General features: G+C 44.4%; 1 protein-coding gene across 1 annotated transcript in view; it reads left to right on the top strand.

Annotated features, from left to right (window-relative positions):
* The first annotated feature begins 32 nt into the window (after positions 1 to 32).
* The window catches only part of LOC124613969 (peptidoglycan-recognition protein SC1a/b-like), a 61,319-nt gene continuing 40,336 nt past the window's right edge, over positions 33 to 21,015 (top strand). Inside the window, exon 1 of the mRNA XM_047142756.1 lies at positions 33 to 165. Coding sequence (XP_046998712.1) covers positions 87 to 165 — 79 coding nt within the window. The 5' untranslated portion in view covers positions 33 to 86. The remainder of the gene's footprint in view (positions 166 to 21,015) is intronic.

Genomic DNA, 21,015 nt, shown 5'->3' with positions numbered 1-21,015 from the left:
ACTCCCCCACCAGCTGATCTGAGGGAGGGGAAGTGGCTGGCGCTTGCTCAACTGTTTCCAGTGAGCTTCGGGCGTCAGTCGCAAGGATGCGCATCTCCGAGACGGTAAGGGGGCAAGATAAACATGCGGAGACCGCGCTAGCCGTAGAGGGCCAGGAGCATCATGGCAAGTACACACAGCAGTTTATAGCCAGTCGCAAGCGTTATAGGCCGCATTTACACCGGAAGGAAAAGAGAATTACGAGCGCTCGCAGATAAACGCCAGCATTCGTGTGATTTTAATTAAAATGCAGCTACTCACAGAGGAAAAATGTGGGCTGTAATTATAGTATGGCAGCAAAACTTGGTAGATATTCTAAGGTATTAATGTGGAACCAATTTACGCAGGCAAAAAAATAGTTCCAGTTTTGGTCACCAGGTGCAAATCTGGCGCTGTGAATGCAAGAAAGACTTATTGAAATGCTTCCATATGTAATGGATTAATGAACGAGAAGTGGGCAGAAAAGGTCTAACAAGTGAGAAAGCCATAACGTTGGTTTTGTTATTAACCGACGATTGCACAATTCGTTTAATGTGAACACTGGAGACGTCGGAAGCTGCTGTACAGCGCTCAATTTGTACCTGGCAGCTCAAATTGAAACAAATTTTTTCCCAGTGTAAATCGGCCCCGCATTAACGCATTAGCATATTTATCATGTTTCGCTGTCATACGATAGTTACAGCACACAGTGGAACCCCGTGAGTTGCTGCACTGTAATTATAACCATCCGGCAGCTGTAACAAGCACAGATGCAGGGTCGTGTCCAATGGGTTCCACAGTTTCTTATTGTCCCTTCCTCTTTTCACCCCCTCCCCTCCAAAATATAATTTGCTGTCATTAGCACTTGTATTGTGCCACAGTTGCATAGGATATAATAATAACAACAATAAGATATACAAAATATTTTAGTATGATAATTTCTTTAGATAATGTGTGATACATTGGATTAGTGTAAAGTACAAGAATAACAATTCACAGTATTTAAAATCAATATGTGCACTCATCAGTAAAACTGGTTCACTTACGAGAACACAGCAAGTTCATAATCCGATTTCTCAGGAACTTCGCTTGGCGAAAGACGAGCCAAAACAAAACGAACACGTATCTCGGCTTATCTTTAGTTGTCGACCGTTTCTAAGAGAACGATCGTCAAAGTTTTCGACGTTGTTTTAGCAGTCGACAAGCTCAGCCGTACTGGTTGCGCAGTTTTTTTTTAAATATTCATATTCTTGTATTTCATTCTTACAGCAATTCTTAATCCTTATATTATATTCTTATGTTTATTCTCCAGGAGGATGTTCTGCTTTCCCTTGGATTATAACGACCGTAGAAACATTCGAAATGTAGGAATTCCGACCACTATGAGCATCGCAGGAAGGCAGGTTTGCACAGAGACATTTCTTCGTATAAATCCACTCGGGAAAGAAACGGCGATATCATTGCCGAAGATTTCACGCGTTCGCAATAATTTCGCGTCAGACCATGCATAACGGATCACTTCTCCGAAAACTTGTGCTTGCTATGGATTACGAATGAAGTTGCATCAGCGGAATTCCACCGATAACAATTTCAAATAATTTTTCCACCCATTTATTGGCTTTTTGTTTTTCTTATTCATGCATTAGACACACAATTAGTAGACGAATTCGTACAACATTATTTCAACATACATTGGAATACATGTAGTAATCTACGGACTTGGGCAGGTAAAAGAAAAACAAAAATAAAAACAAGAATCGGGTTTCAAATACGAGGGGCGAAAGCATGAAGCCGCGACTCTAGGCACTAAGCCACCGCTTCTTCTGTCTCGTCGGTAAAAGGCACATAAAGTATGTCGAAAACTTCGATAGTCATTTTTTCAGAATCGGTCGAGTATCGACAGATAGCCCGAGACCCATCCGCTTATTTTGACCCCTCTTCCACCGAGCGAAGTTTCTGGGAAATCGAGTTATAGTAAACGCTATGTTTTCCTCGTTAGTAGTACTGCAATGGTGAACAATGTCTGCAGACTATGACTTTGCGAGAGTGTAAATGAGGAGACTGTTTCTCCTTTCAGTCGTTTTAATCTACGGTCTCAGAAAGCAGTGTTTCTGTTCGTTTTCCTCAGTGGAGGGCCTTTCCCTTCCTCTCCTTATCCGAGTTTTTCCGGCGTTTACGGTTGACTAACGTCGATAACAAAAGCAGTTCGCGCGCAAAATAACACGAAGTTTTCCACGCTGCGAGCGCCGATGCGAATCGCTCGCGAGCTTCGTTTGATGGTTCACTGAAAGACCCCATAACTAGCGGAACACGAACGAGTATATACGAATGCGGGCCGAACCAGGTCGAATAATGTTTGCTTGCGCTTGTTTACTGTTTGCTCCAGAAGGAATGCTGGTTCCTTGCAGAACGCTCGACTACGAGTATGGTCGCTCCGGTGCAAACCGGTTTTCACGTGGACAAGGCCGCAGAATGAGAAGTATTTTTGACATGTAAACGTATGCGTATTTTTTCTCATTTCTGGCAGCACGAACGCGTCTTTCCACGTACGTGTTCATCATTTCGAACCGCCATAATCTCTGTGTTTGAAGGGAATGTCCTGACTGACTGACTGATACATCAACGCCCAGCACAAACCGCTTAAGACACAAACTTGAAATTTGGAGACGGTGTGGATCACGTACTGTAGGCGTCGTTTAAAAAGAGATTTTACGTAATTTCAACCCAAGAACGGTGTAATAGGGGATGAAGGTTTATTTTTGAAACATGTCGCTGTTAAGGCAATTTTGAAGCTATAGATACGAAAATCGGTATTCGATTTCTCGGTCAGAAACAAAGAAACACTATGGGGGTAAAATAGTGGCAGATTTTTTGAAAATATATCATTATTTAAAAAATTGCTGAAGTATTTTTAAAGCTACATCTACGAACATTGGCATTTTACTTCTCGGTTACAAACAAAAAAATACTTGTTTCAGTGATTTGGAAATTGAACCCTAAGAGGGTTAAATTGGGGATGAAATTTTTTATGAAAATATTTTACTGTGAAAGCATTTTTAAAGCTGAATTTAAGAAAATCTAAGTTTGGCTTCTCAGTTAGAAATTTAAAAATACACGTTTTCACTATTTTTGGTCAGATATACTTTCGGAAAAGACCATGCTTATATGGCCTTAATTAGCATGCATAGCTTAGAAGGAGTTGCAACTTGTGAACAACATAAAAATTCGATTATTAACAAAAATCTCTGCAGGCCGTACAGTCTACGCGAGAGACGCTGCGGCCGCTAAATTAGTAAAGATATATATTCGAAAATCATGGTTTACCACCACCGGCTATTACGAAAACTCTTATTGTCGCTCAATTTAGATTGTTACAAATAATCACTGCAAGAAGTTTTTCTTGTCACAGAACCTACACCGTGTCATAAAACGAAATGAACTTCAGAAGCCAGCCGGGGTGGCCGAGCGGTTCTAGGCGCTACAGTCTGGAACCGCGCGACCGCTACGGTCGCAGGTCCGAATCCAGCCTCGGGCATGGATGTGTGTGATGTCCTTAGATTAGTTAGGTTTAAGTAGTTCTAAGTTCTAGGGGGCTGATGACCTCAGACGTTAAGTCCCATAGTGTTCAGAGCCATTTTTTGAACTTCAGAAGTTACATTCAATTTAAACACAAACATGTATATTGAGTTCTGACGTTCTGTATTTTTGGCGTTATATAGTGTGAGATGAAACATCATGTTTGCATCCACACACATACCGAAATCGAGAAACGTACTCTGCTGGTGATGACGTTCAACAGTCGAAACTGAGAGAAGTATTAAAAATTTTCATGCTAGACGATGGCGGTACAAGACGATATTTGATAAATATCGCAAGCGGTGTGTTACCAAATGCTGTAAATACTGGAAAAGAATCAAGAATACAACACTGAGAAACGACCAAAGCCATGGGCAACGCAATCAGATGAGTTCATTAAATTTTTATCCATTTTTCTGTGATTACCTACTTACTGGTCGGTGTTACAGTCCTCGTAGAACATTGGCTTCCATTGCCACCTGCCTCCATTCTTCTTTGCCCATCGCATTCCTTCTACAGTCCCTAGCTCTCAGCGCTTTGAGGTCTTCCTCTATACCTTGAAGCCACCTTTTCCTGCGCCTTCCTCTCCTCCTTCTCCCTTCAGGCTTTTCTATAAACGCTTTCTTAATACTTCCAGTTTCTGGCATTCTTTGTACTCCGGCCATGTTATTCTTCCTTCCATGATATCCACCACGATTTTCATGTGTCCAAGAATGTCTGTAGTTCTGTGTTTGTCCTTGTTTTCCCGCTTTCATACTCTCGCACCGTCCCAAATGTCTTTCTCAGAATCTTCCTTTTCCCTTTCAATTGTCCACAGCTCGTGGTCTTGCGGTAGCGTTCTCGCTTCCCGTGCACGGGGTCCCGGGTTCGATTCCCGGCGGGGTCAGGGAATTTTCCTGCCTCGAGATGACTGGGTGTTGTTGTGTCGTCTTTATCATCATCATTCATCCCCGTTACGGTCGGAGGAAGGCAAGTGCAAACCACCTCCGGTAGGACCTTGCCTAGTACGGCGATGGGAGTCTCCCGCGTCGTCCCCTACGCTCCACGGAGTATGAAACCTCATCATCATCATTCTTTTCAATAACCAGCCTTCCTCCTTTGTGGTGATCACCCAGCCTTCCGATCCATACATTACTATAGTTCTTAATTTAGTAAAATATATTTGGACTTTTTGTATTCCTACTAACATTTCTGGTCTTGAATATATTCCTCAAGGAACAATAACATAGGATTTCACTTGTTAGCCTTCCTTGGATTTGTGCTGCTGTTCTGAAGCGCCAAAGAAACTGGTATCGGCACGCGTATTCACTACAGAGATATATAAACAGCAGAATACGGCGCTGCGTTCGGCAACGCCTATATAAGACAACAAGTGTCTGGCAAGGTTGTTCGATCGGTTACTGCTGCTACAATGGCCCGTTATCAAGATTTAAGTTAGTGTGAACGTGGTGTTGTAGTCGGCGCACGAGCGGTGGGACGCAGCACCTCCGAGGTAGCGATGAAGTGGGGATTTTCCCTTACGACCATTTCACAAGCGTACCACGAATATAAGGAATCCGGTAAAACGTCAAATCTCCGACGTTGCTGAGGCCAGAAAAAGATCCTGCAAGAATAGGACCAACGACGATTGAAGACAACCGTTCTACGTGACCAAAGTGCAACCCCTACGCAAATTGCTGCAGATTTCAATGCTGGGCCATCAACAAATGTCAGCGTGCGAATCAGTCTACGAAGCATCATCGATATGAACTTTCGGAGCCGTAAATCCACTCATGTACCCTTGATGACTGCATGACACAAACCTGTACACGTCGCTTGGGTCCGTCAACACCGACAGTGGACTGTTGATGACAGGAAACATGTTGCCTGGTCGGACGAGTCTCGTTTCAAATTGTACCGAGCGCATGGACGAGAACGGGAATGGAGACAACCTCATGAATCCATGGACCCTGTATGTCAGCAGGAGACTGTTTAAGCTGGTGGAGGCTCTGTAACGGTGTGGGGCGTGTACAATTGACAAGTGACACATAACGTAAGTATCCTGTCTGATCACCTGCATCCATTCACTTCCACTGTGCATTCCGACGGACTTGGGCAAATCCACCAGGACAATGCGACACCCACACGTCTAGAATTGCTGGAGAGTGCTCCAGGAACACTCTTCTGAGTTTAAACACTTCTGATGGCCACCGAACTCCCCAGAAATGAACATTATTGGGCATATCTGGAATGCCTTGTAACGTGCTGTTCAGAAGAGGTCTCCACCCTCTCGTACTATTACGGATAGCCCTGCAGGATTCATGGTGTCAGTTCCCTCCAGCACTACTCCTGACATAAGTCGAGTCCATGCTACGTCGTGTTGCGGCACTTCTGCGTGCTCGCGGAGGCCCTACACGATATTAGGCAGGTGTACCAGTTTCTTCTCGTATTATTGAGCCTAAGTATTTAAACATCTCCATTTATTTTTATGGAAGCCTCTCCGCCACTCTCACTAGGATCTCCCATCATCATACACTTCGTTGTCCATATTAACTTCCAGTCCTAATTTCCGCTCTGTTCCTTCCAGTGTAGCATAATTATTCTTCCAAGCCCTGATATTTCTTGCGATTAATGCCGTGTCATCAGCGTGTGCCATCACCTGGATCTGCCGGTTAAATACTGTTCCAACTAGGTTTGTTGTTATTTGCCGAATTAGCTTCTCTAGTGCTAAGTTAAAAGTAGGGCAAAGATTACATCTCCTTGGCACAGCCTCCTCCTCACATGGAACTCTCCTGACAACTCTTGCTCTATACTGATCTTGCACACTGTTGCTTTCATTGTCATTTCGGCCATCCTCACTTATTTTAGCGGAGGATCTTATTCTTGTCTAGGCTGTCATACACTAGTTTAAACTCAACGTAAAACAAATGCAGTTAACGCTTGTCATAGTCATGAAAATTCTGTAGCACTTGTCTCAATAAAAATATCTGGTCCATTGTGGATCTCTGCCTCCTAAATCCAGCCTGATAATTCCCTAGTACCGTTTCCACGCGGAATTATAGCCGACGGGCTAAAATCTTACTAAACACTTTTTACGTTTTATCTAAGAGATTAATCCCGCGGTAATTGTTGCTCTCTTCAAACCAGCGTACAGCCATCGAGATTTAGGTATTCCGTAATTTCCCTAAGTCGATCCAGGCAAATGCCGGGATGGTTCCTCTGAAAGTACACGACCGATTTCCTTCCCCATCCTTGACACAATCCGAGCTTGTGTCCCGTCTCTAATGTCCTCGATGTTGATGGGACGTTAAACCCTTCCTTCGTTCATGGTTGCACTCTGCCTCATCACCATAGTTGTGTAAAGGGGAGGTTATTTCCACGGTTCAATCCTTAGGTATTTCTTCTTTTTTCCATATTTCCTTTATTAATTCATTGACAGCCGTCTCCACCCTCTTTCCCCCAAATTTTAATAATTCGGCCTCTATGCTGTCTTCTCCTGCTTTATTATTGTTGAAGTTTTTAATTGCATTCTTCACTTTCTCTAAGTTTGGTGATTCGATTTCCTGCTTATCTGTTTGTGATTCTAATTCCAGTTCTGTCCCCTCCCCCCTTCCTATCAAGTAACTCATCAAAATACTCTTGCTATCTTTCCAAGCTTTGCTTTAATCTCCAATTAGGTTCCCGTCTTTATCTATATAGAAGCCTGCTCTTGGTTTGTGTCCTCTCTTCATTTCTCTAGAGTGTGGATCTTTGACAGCACTTTCGTTTCTCATTATTATTCCACATTTTGTCCAAATGCGCTATCTTCCTCCTTTCAGATTGCCGTTTCATCACTATATATAACTTATCTGCTGTTTTCTTCGTCTCCCTATTGTTTTTTGCTGCTAGTCTTGTTTTACTTTGCATCATTCTTTGTCTCACTTCATTCTCTATGGGTTACCAGTGAGCATTCCTCGTCGAACCATTTCATTGTTCCTTATTATTCTGCCTCCCCAGTGATTCTTCCATGGCTAATGATAACTGTTTCCAGTTGTGGGGTCCTGCCCACTCGTCTCGTATAGGGTGCCTAAAGGGTGCTGCGTTCTCGGAATGCTATACAACAATTCAAGCAAATCACATTAATAGTTTTATTACAACTTACACTCAGGCTCATAAATTAAGGATAACTGCAGAATGCAGTGCCACACAACGTGGCACTACACAAAACTGGCGCTAATAGCATAGGCACATAGGGAACACACACGACACAGATCTGTAAGTCCACGGTATTGGTGATAACTTAAGAAAACCGTCCCGAAACACATGTGCTACAAAACGCCACTGTTTTCTGCTAATGTACCCCGACATCAATATGGGATATGATCACCATGCACACGTACACAGGCTGCACAACGGATTGGCATACTCTGGATCAGGTGGTCGAGCAGCTGCTGGCGTATAGCCTTCCATTCTTGCACCAGTGCCTGTCGGAGCTCCTGAATTGGAGACGTGCAGCGATACGTCGACCGAGAGCATCCCATGGTGTTTAGGTCTGGAGAATAGGCAGGCCACTCCATTCGTCTGATATCTTCTGTTTCAAGGTACTCCTCCATGATGGCAGGTCGGTGGGGCTGTGCTTTATCATCCATCAGGAGGAAAGTGAGACCCACTGCAGCCCTGAAAAGGCGAACATACTGGTGCAAAACGACATCCCGATACACCTGACCTGTTACACTTCCTCTGTCAAAGACATGCAGGGGTGTACGTGCACCAATCATAATCCCACCCCACACCATCAAACCACGACCTCCATACAGGTCCCTTTCAAGGACATTAAGAGGTTGGTATCTGGTTGTCCTTGAACATAACCTGGGACCACTGTTCCAATGACCGTGTACTATGTTCTTGACACCAGGTGTCACGGGCTCTCCTGTTACCAGGGGTCAGTGGAATGCACCTCGCAGGTCTCCGGGCGAATAAACCATGTCTGTTCAGTAGTCTGTAGATTGTGTGTCTGGAGACAACTGTTCCAGTGGCTGCGGTAAAGTCCCGAGCGAGGCTACCTGCAGTACTCCGTGGCCGTCTCCGGGTACTGATGGTGAGATATCGGTCTTCTTGTGGTGTTGTACACTGTCGACGTCCCGTACTGTAGCGCCTGGACATGTTTCCTGTCTGCTGGAATCGTTGCCATAATCTTGAGATCACACTTTGTGGCACACGGAGGGCCCGTGTTACGACCTGCTGTGTCTGACCAGCCTCCAGTCTCCCTTGAATTCTACTCCTCATAACATCATCGATATGTGTTCTTTGAGCCATTTTCAACATACAGTCACCATTAGCACGTCTGAAAACGTCTGCACACTTACTCGCTGCACCGTACTCCGACATCCACCAACACACCTCTGCGTATGTGGACTGCTGCCAGCGCCACCGTGCGACGACCGGAGGTCAAATGCACCGCATGGTCATACCCCGAGGTGATTTAAACCCGCAAGCCGCCCACCAGAGCGTTGTTTCACCATGTATCAGCATTATCCTTAATTTATGAGCTTGAGTGTAGAAGATTGACAATACTGAACTTTGAATTTACAATGGTGTCGCAAGCGATGGGCGACATGCAATTAACTCGGAGTCCTTTGCTATATACAGTGTTCAGGTAAGTTTGTTACACAGTTTGTGGATCACTAAAGGCTGGCCTAGTACTGTCTTCTAGTACTGTGATAGTCTGTGTGTCCCGGTCTGGCACTGTGCGGCCGAGGCTCACGGTCTTACTGTGTTGGTGGATGGTAAAACTGTTCCATTCGACAATGGTTTTGTTCCAAAGACATCACTGGAGTGCACTTTGAAGGTCTGGCGGTGGGACTTGAAGTCCCTTACCACCCTCCGACGGTGGAAGTTCAGGTTGCAGGCAAGAGTTAACATAACTACGGACAACATTAGGTAGCAACATTGGTGGTTTACGACTATCGACGCCCACCGAGTGGTCAAGTTACTAACGCTTCGGCAGTGGCCGTGGGAATGCTATCGTTAACTATGGTCGGAATCTGAGTCCTCAAGGATGATAAGAGCAACAGGGTGCCGATACCAGTGCCGGGGAGTTGTGGTGCCAATGGTTTGTACGCCAGCGACCGTTTCACGTAGGGCTTCTACTTTGGGATAGAGACGCTGCGCCTTCGCCCGCATGGACGTCGTGAGAATGTCCGTTTCCTCGTGAGGGGAGGGGCATGCAGGCTCCACAGAAGCACCTTATTCTGTAGGTGCTGGAGGATCTGCATCCGGGGGGCACCAATTGTAGGCCACGCAGTGGAGCCATAGGTGAGGGAAGGGTGGACAACCATCCGGTACAGCCGGAGCTGGGTGTCGAGGTTCAACTCCCTGCTGGTGATTCTTGGGTACAATACCTTTATCAGCTTCAGTCCTTTTTAGGTTACATATTCTGCGTGGCGACGGAAGAGCAGTTGGCCGAGGCTGGCAGGAGCGGCGCTTATATTCTCTTCGGCTAGAGGCCGCTCCTGTCGTGTTGCGATCCTTGTCAGAAGGCTATTGGCTGATGTCGTCTCGCAGCCTTCTTTGCTCTTGCATTCCTCCTCTTCGTGCCGTCGCTTATCGTTACGCCGCAACACCAGTATCCCTCACTTAGTTTCCACATCCATGTGCTCTTTCTTGTCTTGATAATCTCTTCTAATTTCTTCTTGCATTCTTCCTACTTTTCTTTAATTTGGAGAATTTCTATATTATGTTTCACTTTTCTCCTACTCTTTTCGATTCTTACCATATCTGTCTTCTGCCTACATCTAATCTGCACTGACTGATTTGTGTCTTCATCTGCCCCTCTACAGCCACTAACTTCAATAATTTCTGATGTGTGCCGTTTATCTACAATCAGCCCGCGGATCGTGGTCTTGCGGTAGCGTTCTCGCTTCCCGCGTACGGGGTCCCGGGTTCGATTCCCCGCGGGGTCAGAAATTTTCTCTGCCTCGAGATGAGTGGGTGTTGTGTGTCTTTCATCATCATTTCATCCTCATTCACTCGCAAGTCGCCGTAGTGGCGTTAAAGAACTTGTGGAGCGGCGGACGAACCGCCCCGCGAGGGGTCTCCCGCCACCAATGCCATACGCTCATACACAAGGTGATCAAAAAGTCAGTGTAAATTTGAAAACTGAATAAATCACGGAATAATGTAGATAGAGAGGTACAAATTGGCATGCTTGGAATGGCATGGGGTTTTATTAGAACCAAAAAATATAAAAGTTCAAAAAATGTCCGACAGATGGCGCTTCATCTGATCATAATAGCAATAATTAGCGTAACAAAGTGAGACGAAGCAAAGATGATGTTCTTTACAGGAAATGCTCAATATGTCCACCATCTTTCCTCAACAATAGCTGTAGTCGAGGAATAATATTGTGAACAGCACTGTAAAGCAAGTCCGGAGTTATGGTGAGGCATTGGCGTCAGATGTTGTCTTTCAGCATCCCTAGAGATGTCGGTCGATCACGATACACTTGCGACGTCAGGTAACCCCAAAGCCAATAATCGCACGGACTGACGTCTGGCGACCTGGGAGGCCAAGCATGACGAAAGTGGCGGCTGAGCACACGATCATCACCAAACGACGCGCGCAAGAGATCTTTCACGTGTCTAGCAATATGGGGTGTTTTTTTTGTTTTGTTCTAATAAAACCCCATGTCGTTCCAAGCATGTGTGTCAATTTCTACCTCTCTATCTACGTTATTCCGTGGTTTATTAAGTTTTCAAATTTATACTGGCTTTTTGATCACCCGGTATATATCTACAGGGTGTTTCAAAAATGACCGGTATATTTGAAACGACAATAAAAACTAAACGAGCAGCGATAGAAATACACCGTTTGTTGCAATATGCTTGGGACAACAGTACATTTTCAGGCAGACAAACTTTCGAAATTACAGTAGTTACAATTTCCAACAACAGATGGCGCTGCGGTCTGGGAAACTCTATAGTACGATATTTTCCACATATCCACCATGCGTAGCAATAATATGGCGTAGTCTCTGAATGAAATTACCCGAAACCTTTGACAACGTGTCTGGCGGAATGGCTTCACATGCAGATCAGATGTACTGCTTCAGCTGTTCAATTGTTTCTGGATTCTGGCGGTACACCTGGTCTTTCAAGTGTCCCCACAGAAAGAAGTCACAGGGGTTCATGTCTGGCGAATAGGGAGGCCAATCCACGCCGCCTCCTGTATGTTTCGGATAGCCCAAAGCAATCACACGATCATCGAAATATTCATTCAGGAAATTAAAGACGTCGGCCGTGCGATGTGGCCGGGCACCATCTTGCATAAACCACGAGGTGTTCGCAGTGTCGCCTAAGGCAGTTTGTACCGCCACAAATTCACGAAGAATGTCCAGATAGCGTGATGCAGTAATCGTTTCGGATCTGAAAAATGGGCCAATGATTCCTTTGGAAGAAATGGCGGCCCAGACCAGTACTTTTTGAGGATGCAGGGACGATGGGACTGCAACATGGAGCTTTTCGGTTCCCCATATGCGCCAGTTCTGTTTATTGACGAAGCCGTCCAGGTAAAAATAAGCTTCGTCAGTAAACCAAATGCTGCCCACATGCATATCGCCGTCATAAATCCTGTGCACTATATCATTAGCGAATGTCTCTCGTGCAGCAATGGTAGCGGCGCTGAGGGGTTGCCGCGTTTGAATTTTGTATGGATAGAGGTGTAAACTCTGGTGCATGAGACGATACGTGGACGTTGGCGTCATTTGGACCGCAGCTGCAACACGGCGAACGGAAACCCGAGGCCGCTGTTGGATCACCTGCTGCACTAGCTGCGCGTTGCCCTCTGTGGTTGCCGTACACGGTCGCCCTACCTTTCCAGCACGTTCATCCGTCACGTTCTCCAGTCCGTTGAAATTTTTCAAACAGATCCTTTATTGTATCGCTTTTCGGTCCTTGGGTTACATTAAACCTCCGTTGAAAACTTCGTCTTGTTGCAACAACACTGTGTTCTAGGCGGTGGAATTCCAACACCAGAAAAATCCTCTGTTCTAAGGAATAAACCATGTTGTCTACAGCACACTTGCGCGTTGTGAACAGCATACGCTTACAGCAGAAAGACGACGTACAGAATGGCGCACCCTCAGACTGCGTTGTCTTCTATATCTTTCACATCACTTGCAGCGCCATCTGTTGTTGAAAATTGTAACTACTGTAATTTCGAAAGTTTGTCAGCCAGAAAATGTACTGTCGTCCCAAGCATATTGCAACAAACGGTGTATTTCTATCGCTGCTCGTTTAGTTTTTATTGCCGTTTCAAATATACCGGTCATTTTTGAAACACCCTGTATAATCATATGTAACATGATCTGTCTGGTTTCTCGTAACTCCCTCTGGCGATGGCCACATGCACTTCGTATTATCTTTCCTTGGACGCCATGAGCTTTTTATTATTTTCTTACCACTGGCAAAATGTATCAGCCTTAGTCCGACTTCACGTAGGCCGTCCCTTCCCGTTATGTTCCTGTACACTTCTTCTTTCTATATTTTTGCATTCAGATCCCCAAGGATAGTTTTTTCGTAACCCCTCTGACTTCGCAGATTTCCTTCTCCATTTCGAAGTAAAATGCATCCTTGTCATCTTCATCTGACTCCTCCGCAGGAGCGTAGGCAAACATCATCGTGATATTAAAAAATCCCGCCCGAACTCTCAAAGAACACAACTTGTATATGATTGCTTTGAAACTAATTATTTTAATCTTCATTCAACTACGTATAAGAAAGCCAGTACCGTGATGGCCGGCATCTCCTTTCACTATACATTAATAAACACTACTGGGCATTAAAATTGCTACACAACGAAGATGACATGCTACAGACGCGAAATTTAACCGACAGGAAGAAGACGCTGTGATGCGCAAATTATTAGCTTTTCAGAGCATTCACACAAAGTTGGCGCCGGGGGCGACACCTACAACGTGCTGACATGAGGAAAGTTTCCAACCGATTTGTCATACACAAACAGCAGTTGACCGTCGTTGCCTGGTGAAACGTTGTTGTGATGCCTCGGATTGTAGCCTATCGCGATTGCGGTTTATCGTATCGTGACATTGCTGCTCGCGTTGGTCGAGATCCAATGACTGTTAGCAGAATATGGAATCGCTCGGTTCAGGAGGGTAATACGGAACGCCGCGCTGGATACCAACGGCCTCGTATCACTAGCAGTCGAGATGACAGGCATCTTATCTGCATGGCTGTAACGGATCGTGCAGCCACGTCTCGATCCCTGAGTCAACAGATGGGGACGTTTGCAAGACAACAACCATCTGCACGAACAGTTCGACTACGTTTGCAGCAGCATGGACTATTAGCTCGGAGACCATTCCTGCGGTTACTTTGGCGCTGCATCACAGGCAAGAGCGCCTGCGACGGTGTACTCAACGACGAACCTGGGAGCACGAAGGGATTAACGTCATTTTTTCGGATGAATCCAGGTTCTGTTTACAAAAAAAAATGGTTCAAATGGCTCTGAGCACTATGGGACTCAACTGCTGAGGTCATTAGTCCCCTAGAACTTAGAACTAGTTAAACCTAACTAACCTAAGGACATCACACACATCCATGCCCGAGGCAGGATTCGAACCTGCGACCGTAGCGGTCTCGCGGTTCCAGACTGCAGCGCCAGAACCGCGCGGCCACTTCGGCCGGCCGTTCTGTTTACAGCATCATGATGTTCGCATCCGTGTTTGGCGACATTGAGGTGAACGCACATTGGAAGCGTGTAATCGTCATCGCCATACTGGCGTATCACCCGGCGTGATGGTATGGGGTGCCATTGGTTACACGTCTGGGTCACCTCTTGTTCGCACTGACGGCACTTTTAACAGTGGACGTTACATTTCAGATGTGTTACGACCCGTGGCTCTACCCTTCATTCGATCCCTGCGAAACCCTATATTTCAGCAGGATAATGCACGACCGCATGTTGCAGGTCCTGTACGGGCCTTTCTGGATACAGAAAATGTTCGACTGCTGCCCTGGCCAGCACATTCTCCAGATCTCTCACCAACTGAAAACGTCTGGTCAATGGTGGCCGAGCAACTGGCTCATCACAATACGCCAGTCACTACTCTTGATGAACTGTGTAATCGCGTTGAAGCTGCATGGGCAGCTGTACCTGTACACGCCATCCAAGCTCTGTTTGACTCAATGCACAGGCGTACCAAAGCCGTTATTACGGCCAGAGATGGTTGTTCTGGGCACTGATTTGTCAGGATCTATGCACCAAAATAGCGTGAAAATGTAATCACATGTCAGTTCTAGTATAATATATTTGTCCAATGAATACCCGTTTATCATCTGCATTTCTTCTTGGTGTAGCAATTTTAATGGCCAGTAGTGTATGTTTCCTTTCCACTACATATCAATATACGTTTACCTGTTGCAGTCATTCCATGTCCTTTCGATAGTATTTCTTGTAGTCAGCTGTTTTCACTGCGTACTTTTACATTTCCTCTTTAATTTCTTGCAGTTTACCAGGCCTCGTAAGTGTCCTCACATTCCAGGTGGCCATCATAATATCCATTTTCCTTCTCACTAATCATTTTCTTTGCTGTGTCATCATCGTGTAATCGTCCTTCTGAGGTCGATGTGTGGTATCCGAGGTGGGGTTGTTAGCCCCACATCCAACCTCTAACTTGGAAGACCAGGATTTTCCGGCCGGCCGTTGTGGCCCAGCGGCTCTAGGCGCTTCAGTCCGGAACCGCGCGACCGCTACTGTCGCAGGTTCGAATCCTACTTCGGGTATGGATGTGTGTGATGTCCGTAGGTCAGTTAGGTTTAAGTAGTTCTAAGTTCTAGGGGACTGATGACCTCAGATGTTAAGTCCTGTAGTGCTCAGAGCCAGCTGAATCATTTCTGAACCAGAATTTTCCCTTGAGGTTTACTCCGCTAGTGAGAGCCTCCGCCCCTCCCTCCCGCTCTATGTGAGACACAGTTCTTCTGGCTCCTCTGTCGAGGCCTGTCCGACTTGTATGACCCTGCCAGCGGGTATGCTACTGTCGGTGTAGCCTTGGACTTCGCTGGAGCACTCAGACCCTCCAGCCCGCCGCTGAAGGTGCCTCCTATAAGGCTGTGTCCGTGGGAGATAATTTTTCAATTGTTTCTACAGAGTGACGTTGTTGCTTCAACATATTTGTCTGAATACTCGTCAGTGACGCAAGACACGTAACGGAAAGGAAGGTCGGACGTTTGTTTTCCTACCTTTGGCCTTAAACATGGGTGACGTTCATAACATGAAGGTTCAGAATGAGTTACAGCGTCTGTCTGTGTAGCAAGTTACTAGCAGTAGAAGTATTCAGGAAAGAAAGAACCTCGTTCTAGAAAAGTATACGCGCGGAAACAGATATACACATGTACAGGGTGAGCCGAAATTCGCGAAATAGGACGCCACAGCGTGATCCTTTCATGCTAACAGGACAAAACGTCTCTATCAAAAATTCATGCCGTGCATATTATGGGTAGAAAAATAACGTCAAAGAAGACAATGTCGCATCACTGTGATCACATGAACAAGCATTTTGCTTGAATACTGCCTGTACAGCTCGGTTAGTACAGTGCGTAGAGTGTTGTAGGAATACTACAGTTCGATGGTTCGATAATGGTTCTAGGTGTAATTTTCTTTTATTTTCTCTAAATATATTCCGCTCAGTTAAACGATAGATAACCTATAAGTACCGATTTTTTTAACGTTGAACGTAGCAGTTACTTGCAGGCATGCCAGAAATATTTATGAATAACAATAATAATGTAAAAATAATTACCTGTCATAGATTAGAAATAACTACAAAACATATCAGTGTGAAGATGTGAGATATGCATATTAGATTCAGTAAGAATGGACTGCTATAATGTCTTAAATGCACTATCAGTGACAACATGTTTTTCACAAAACAGAGCAGTAGCTCAAATATGCCTCCCCGCATCTCTAAACAGTTGGCGACTAGCTGGTTCATGCTTCTCTAAATTCGTAGCAGAGCTGCATCCACAATTACGAGAGCAGCAGGAAAGCGTGCTTCCAGTTCTTTGTCATTCAACCCCGTACTAAACTAAGCGTAAGAGAATTTGCTAATTAGCTATGAAACATGTTATTTGATCTGCCGGTGACGAAACTTCCTGAAGAAATGAAATCGGCAGCAAAGTAGTAAGCATGATATTTGGTACTATTCAACAGAACCAATGGCACGAGGATACACTCGAAACTGTATTCTAATATAGGGGGTATCATAAAGGACGTTACGGCTTTGAAAATCCGCACAAACTTATTCATACGACTTACAAACTTAGTCGTGGTGTTATCACGTTTTCACACATGTGGTACGCTAGCACAGAATCGCTCCACCGCAACGACTAGCGGCAGTTGCAGCGAAGATGGGCCGCTTTTCCCGATGCTGAGAGTGCTCTCTGTGTGTTTTGGTTTGAAGAGTCGAAGTCTGCAACAACTGTACAGAGTAATTTTCGTACAGAGTATGTTATAGCATTGTGAGCAATCCTACAAGATTGACCCTGTGTGCTTCCCGAGAGCTTGGCGTCCCACATGTGACTGCTTGCCGTGTTGCATCTCTAAACATACAAGTTTACTATCGCACGAGAACTAAAAGACAATGACAGGATTGCTCGCAAAGGCTTCCGTACACGATCAAAAATTTGTCATTTTTACTATGTTTGCCAAATATTTGGCTACGGTTTTGCTTGAGTGTTTCTCAAAGATACAGCATGTGTGACAGACATTTTGACTGATGGAAAATTTGACAATATGGCGGACTTTGTTTGTCTCGATGTTTAGAGACAAACGTTTACTGAAAACTAATATTATTACAATTTATCTCACTGTGTTCCGAGTTTCCACAACTATGGAAACCAGGAACAAAGATACAAACAGGGGCGCCAGCTTTAGACGATCTATGTGGGTGCTCTAAATCACAGTTCACAAATTTTGAAATCTGACCTCCTGAGCCGGCCAGTGTGGCCGTGCGATTCTGGGCGCTTCAGTCTGGAACCGTGCGACCGCTACGGTCGCAGGTTCGAATCCTGCCTCGGGCATGGATGTGTGTGATGCCCTTAGGTTAGTTAGGCCTAAGTATTTCTAAGTTCTAGGGGACTGACGACCTCAGATGTTAAGTCCCATAGTGCTCAGAGCCATTTGAACCATTTTTTTTTTTTTGACCTCCTGAAAATCAAGTTCAGGATAGAGATAAACAAATTGTTTTTTCTATTAGGTTCTTTTTTCCATGCTTGTTAATTAATACAAAAAATAATCCACATTGAATTGTTTATTTTCTCAAATCTTTGTGTAATTCCCAATTCTCACTCGTAAAGAATGTGTTCCCACGAACAGTGTGCCACATGCTAAGGTCTATTATCTCATAGTGTCACATTCTAGGGTCTATTATCCCTTGGCGGTGTAAAAAATTGAAGCTTCTGAGTCAATGTGGTCGAAAGATATGGTCATTTACCTCAAATACGAGGGTTGGAAATTTAATAGTGGCAACTATTTATTTACAGCTCGTACAAAATAGATACGTGTTTCAAAGTTTTACAGACCTTCAAAGTAGTCACCAGCATTGTGTATAACACGTTGCCAGCGATGTGGAAGTCGTAGGATACTCTTAGCAGTGCCAGTTGTGTTGACAGTTCGAGCGGCGCGGTCTATTGCCCGACGAATTTGTAGCAGTTCTGAAGCGAATGCCGTGAAGTGTTTCCTTCCGTTTAGAAATCGAGTTGAACTTACGAGGGCTTAAGTCAGGGGAGTGCAGTAGGTGATATAGCGCTTAGCAGCCCCATCAGCCAAACAAATCAGTAACAGCTTGCATTGTACGTACTTGAGCATTGTTCTGCAAAATGATGGTCAGGTCCTGCAGGAAGTGTCATCACTCATCACTTCTGTCTCTATGCTGTTCATTTTTGGAACACAACCTACAACGGAGGACATCGATAAAATTCACAGAAGGACAGCTCGTTTTGTACCATCGCTAAATAGGGAAAGAGTGCCACCAATATGATATGCGAATTTGAGTGGCAATCATTAAAACAAAAGCGTTTTTCGTTCGGCAGGATCTTCTCACCAATTTTCTCCTTAGAGTGTGAAAATGTTTTGCTGGCACACAACAATAAAATAACGGAAATCGTAACTCGTACAGAAACATTCAACTGTTCAGTTTTCTCGCGAGCTGTTCTAGAGTGGAACGATAGAGAAATAGCATAGCAAGAAGGAGGTTCGACGAACCCTCTGCCAGGCACTTAACTGTGAACTAGAAAGTAATCTTGTAGATGTAGAGATAACATGTTTTTCACAAGACAATCCTCGTCTTCAGAGCAGGTGCTCAAAAAGACCTCACTGAATCCCCAAACATTCAGATACTCGCTGGATCATGCTCTTTTGAATTCGCAGAGGAGGTTTACCCACAGTTACGAGAGGAGCATGAGTTAAGAGAGAAGCATGAAAGCGTGCATCCACAGACCAAAACAAGCCTAACAGATTTTGGTAATTACCTATGGGACGGGTTACTAGATCTCCTTTGATTAACATCCTAAGGAAATGTAATGGAGAACAAAGTGGTAAGCATGATATTTGGCGCCAATCAAATGAACCAGTGCCAGAAGGGCATACTGAAAACTATTTTCGAAAGTGCAGGGACTTTAAAGCTTTGAAAGTTCGTACGAACTTATGCATACGACTTACAGACTTAGTGGTGGTGTCATCTTGAAGGAAAATATATCACGTTTTCCCACATGTGGTATCGAATCGCACCATCGCTACCACCAGCGGCAGTTCCAGCAAAGATGGGATGAATTTACCGGTCCCGGGCGTGATCGCAGTGTACTTTGGTTTCGAAGAGTCGAACTCTGAAGCAACTGTGCAGAGTAATTTTCGTACAAAGTATGGTAAAGATACTCTCAGTAGGTCTACTTTTTACGAGTGGCACAAGTGTTTCATTGAAAATGGATGTTCGATAAAACATAACGAATCCTCAGATCGTCCCAGTGCGTCTGACAAAATCGTGCGTCAAGTGAGACAAAGCTTTGTGAACAGTCCTACAAAATCGACCCTGTGTGCTTTCCTAGAGCGGTGCGTTCGCATACGACTGTCTGCCGTGTTGCATCTCTAACAATACCAGTTTACAATCGCACAAGAACTAAAAGTCACTGATAGGATTGGTCGCATAGGCCCTCGCACACGATCAAAAAAATTTTTACTGTGTTTGTCAAATAATTGACCAAGTACTATGTTGCTTAAGTGTTTCTCAAAGATAGAGCATGTCTGACAGAAATTAAGAGTGACAAAAAATGTGGCAATATGGTGGGCGTTGTTTGTGGCGATGCTTCGCCGCATTTGTTGTAGTGAAAAATAGCTTTATTACAATTTATCCCACTGTATCCTGAGTTCTCACAACTATGGAAACTGCGATCAACGAAAAAGCAAAGTGGCACTTTTTCCCAGCCGTATATTACGGAGGAAGAGGTTAAGAAGAAAATCCATATTCTACGCACAATATACAAGCGGGAGTGCAACAAAATAATAATAATAAAAAAACGAAGTTCTCAGCTGTTCCAGGGGCGCTAAGGCAACATGTTTCCGCGTTATTGTATTTTAATGAGCTATCATTAGGAGACTAAGTAGAAGAGAATAAATTGATGGATACCTGTCTTCTTTTTCAGAGTGAAGTCAAGTAATTCTAAACAAGTTCTTAGTAACTTGTTCTGATTTTCTGTTTCACTGTCTATTCGCAGAAACTTGATATACTCATTAGATTCCGAGTGTTACATATTTTCATGTGTATATTTCTCTCTCATTGTAAACAGTTCTAGTTTTCTTCTTCTTCTTCTTTAAACTCAATGCCAAAGTCAATATCATGAAATGCTTTATCTGCATTTTCAGCCAATCCCCATAGTGTCAAAATACACCATACACAAACAGCGTCTGCTTCACAAGTGAGGGTAATCGATAAACTTGATCTCTCATTTGAGAGATCCGTGGCTAGAAAAGAGAGAATTTGACGAACAAGTTTGATCGTTTATGAGGGCCTTAAGGACATTTTCTGTGGAAATGTTACACCGGCTGGTTGAAGATGAAGATTTCATTGGAAAGATTATCTTTAGTGATGAGTCTACTTTTAACGTAAGTGGTGAAGTTAACAAATACAACTGTAGAATTTGGGGCAGTGAAAAATTCACGAGAATCCCTGCAACATGAACGTGATATCCCAAAACTGATGTATTTTGTGCATCGTACAAGAGCATCCCTTACAGACCTTTCTTTTTCCAAGAGAAAAATATCCGCGGCACAATGTACTTAGATGTGAGGGAAAACTTTTTAATCCCTCAGAATGACGTTGATAACCAAGAACGCAGTGTACAGTTTATGAAAGAGGGCTCACCGTCGCAGTACCTCTCCACTGTCCGGGATTTC

This window comes from Schistocerca americana, chromosome 4 (assembly GCF_021461395.2).
Source record: "Schistocerca americana isolate TAMUIC-IGC-003095 chromosome 4, iqSchAmer2.1, whole genome shotgun sequence".
Lineage (NCBI taxonomy): Eukaryota > Metazoa > Arthropoda > Insecta > Orthoptera > Acrididae > Schistocerca > Schistocerca americana.
Note: the sequence above shows the minus strand (reverse complement) of the source record. Positions and strands in the feature narration are given on the sequence as shown.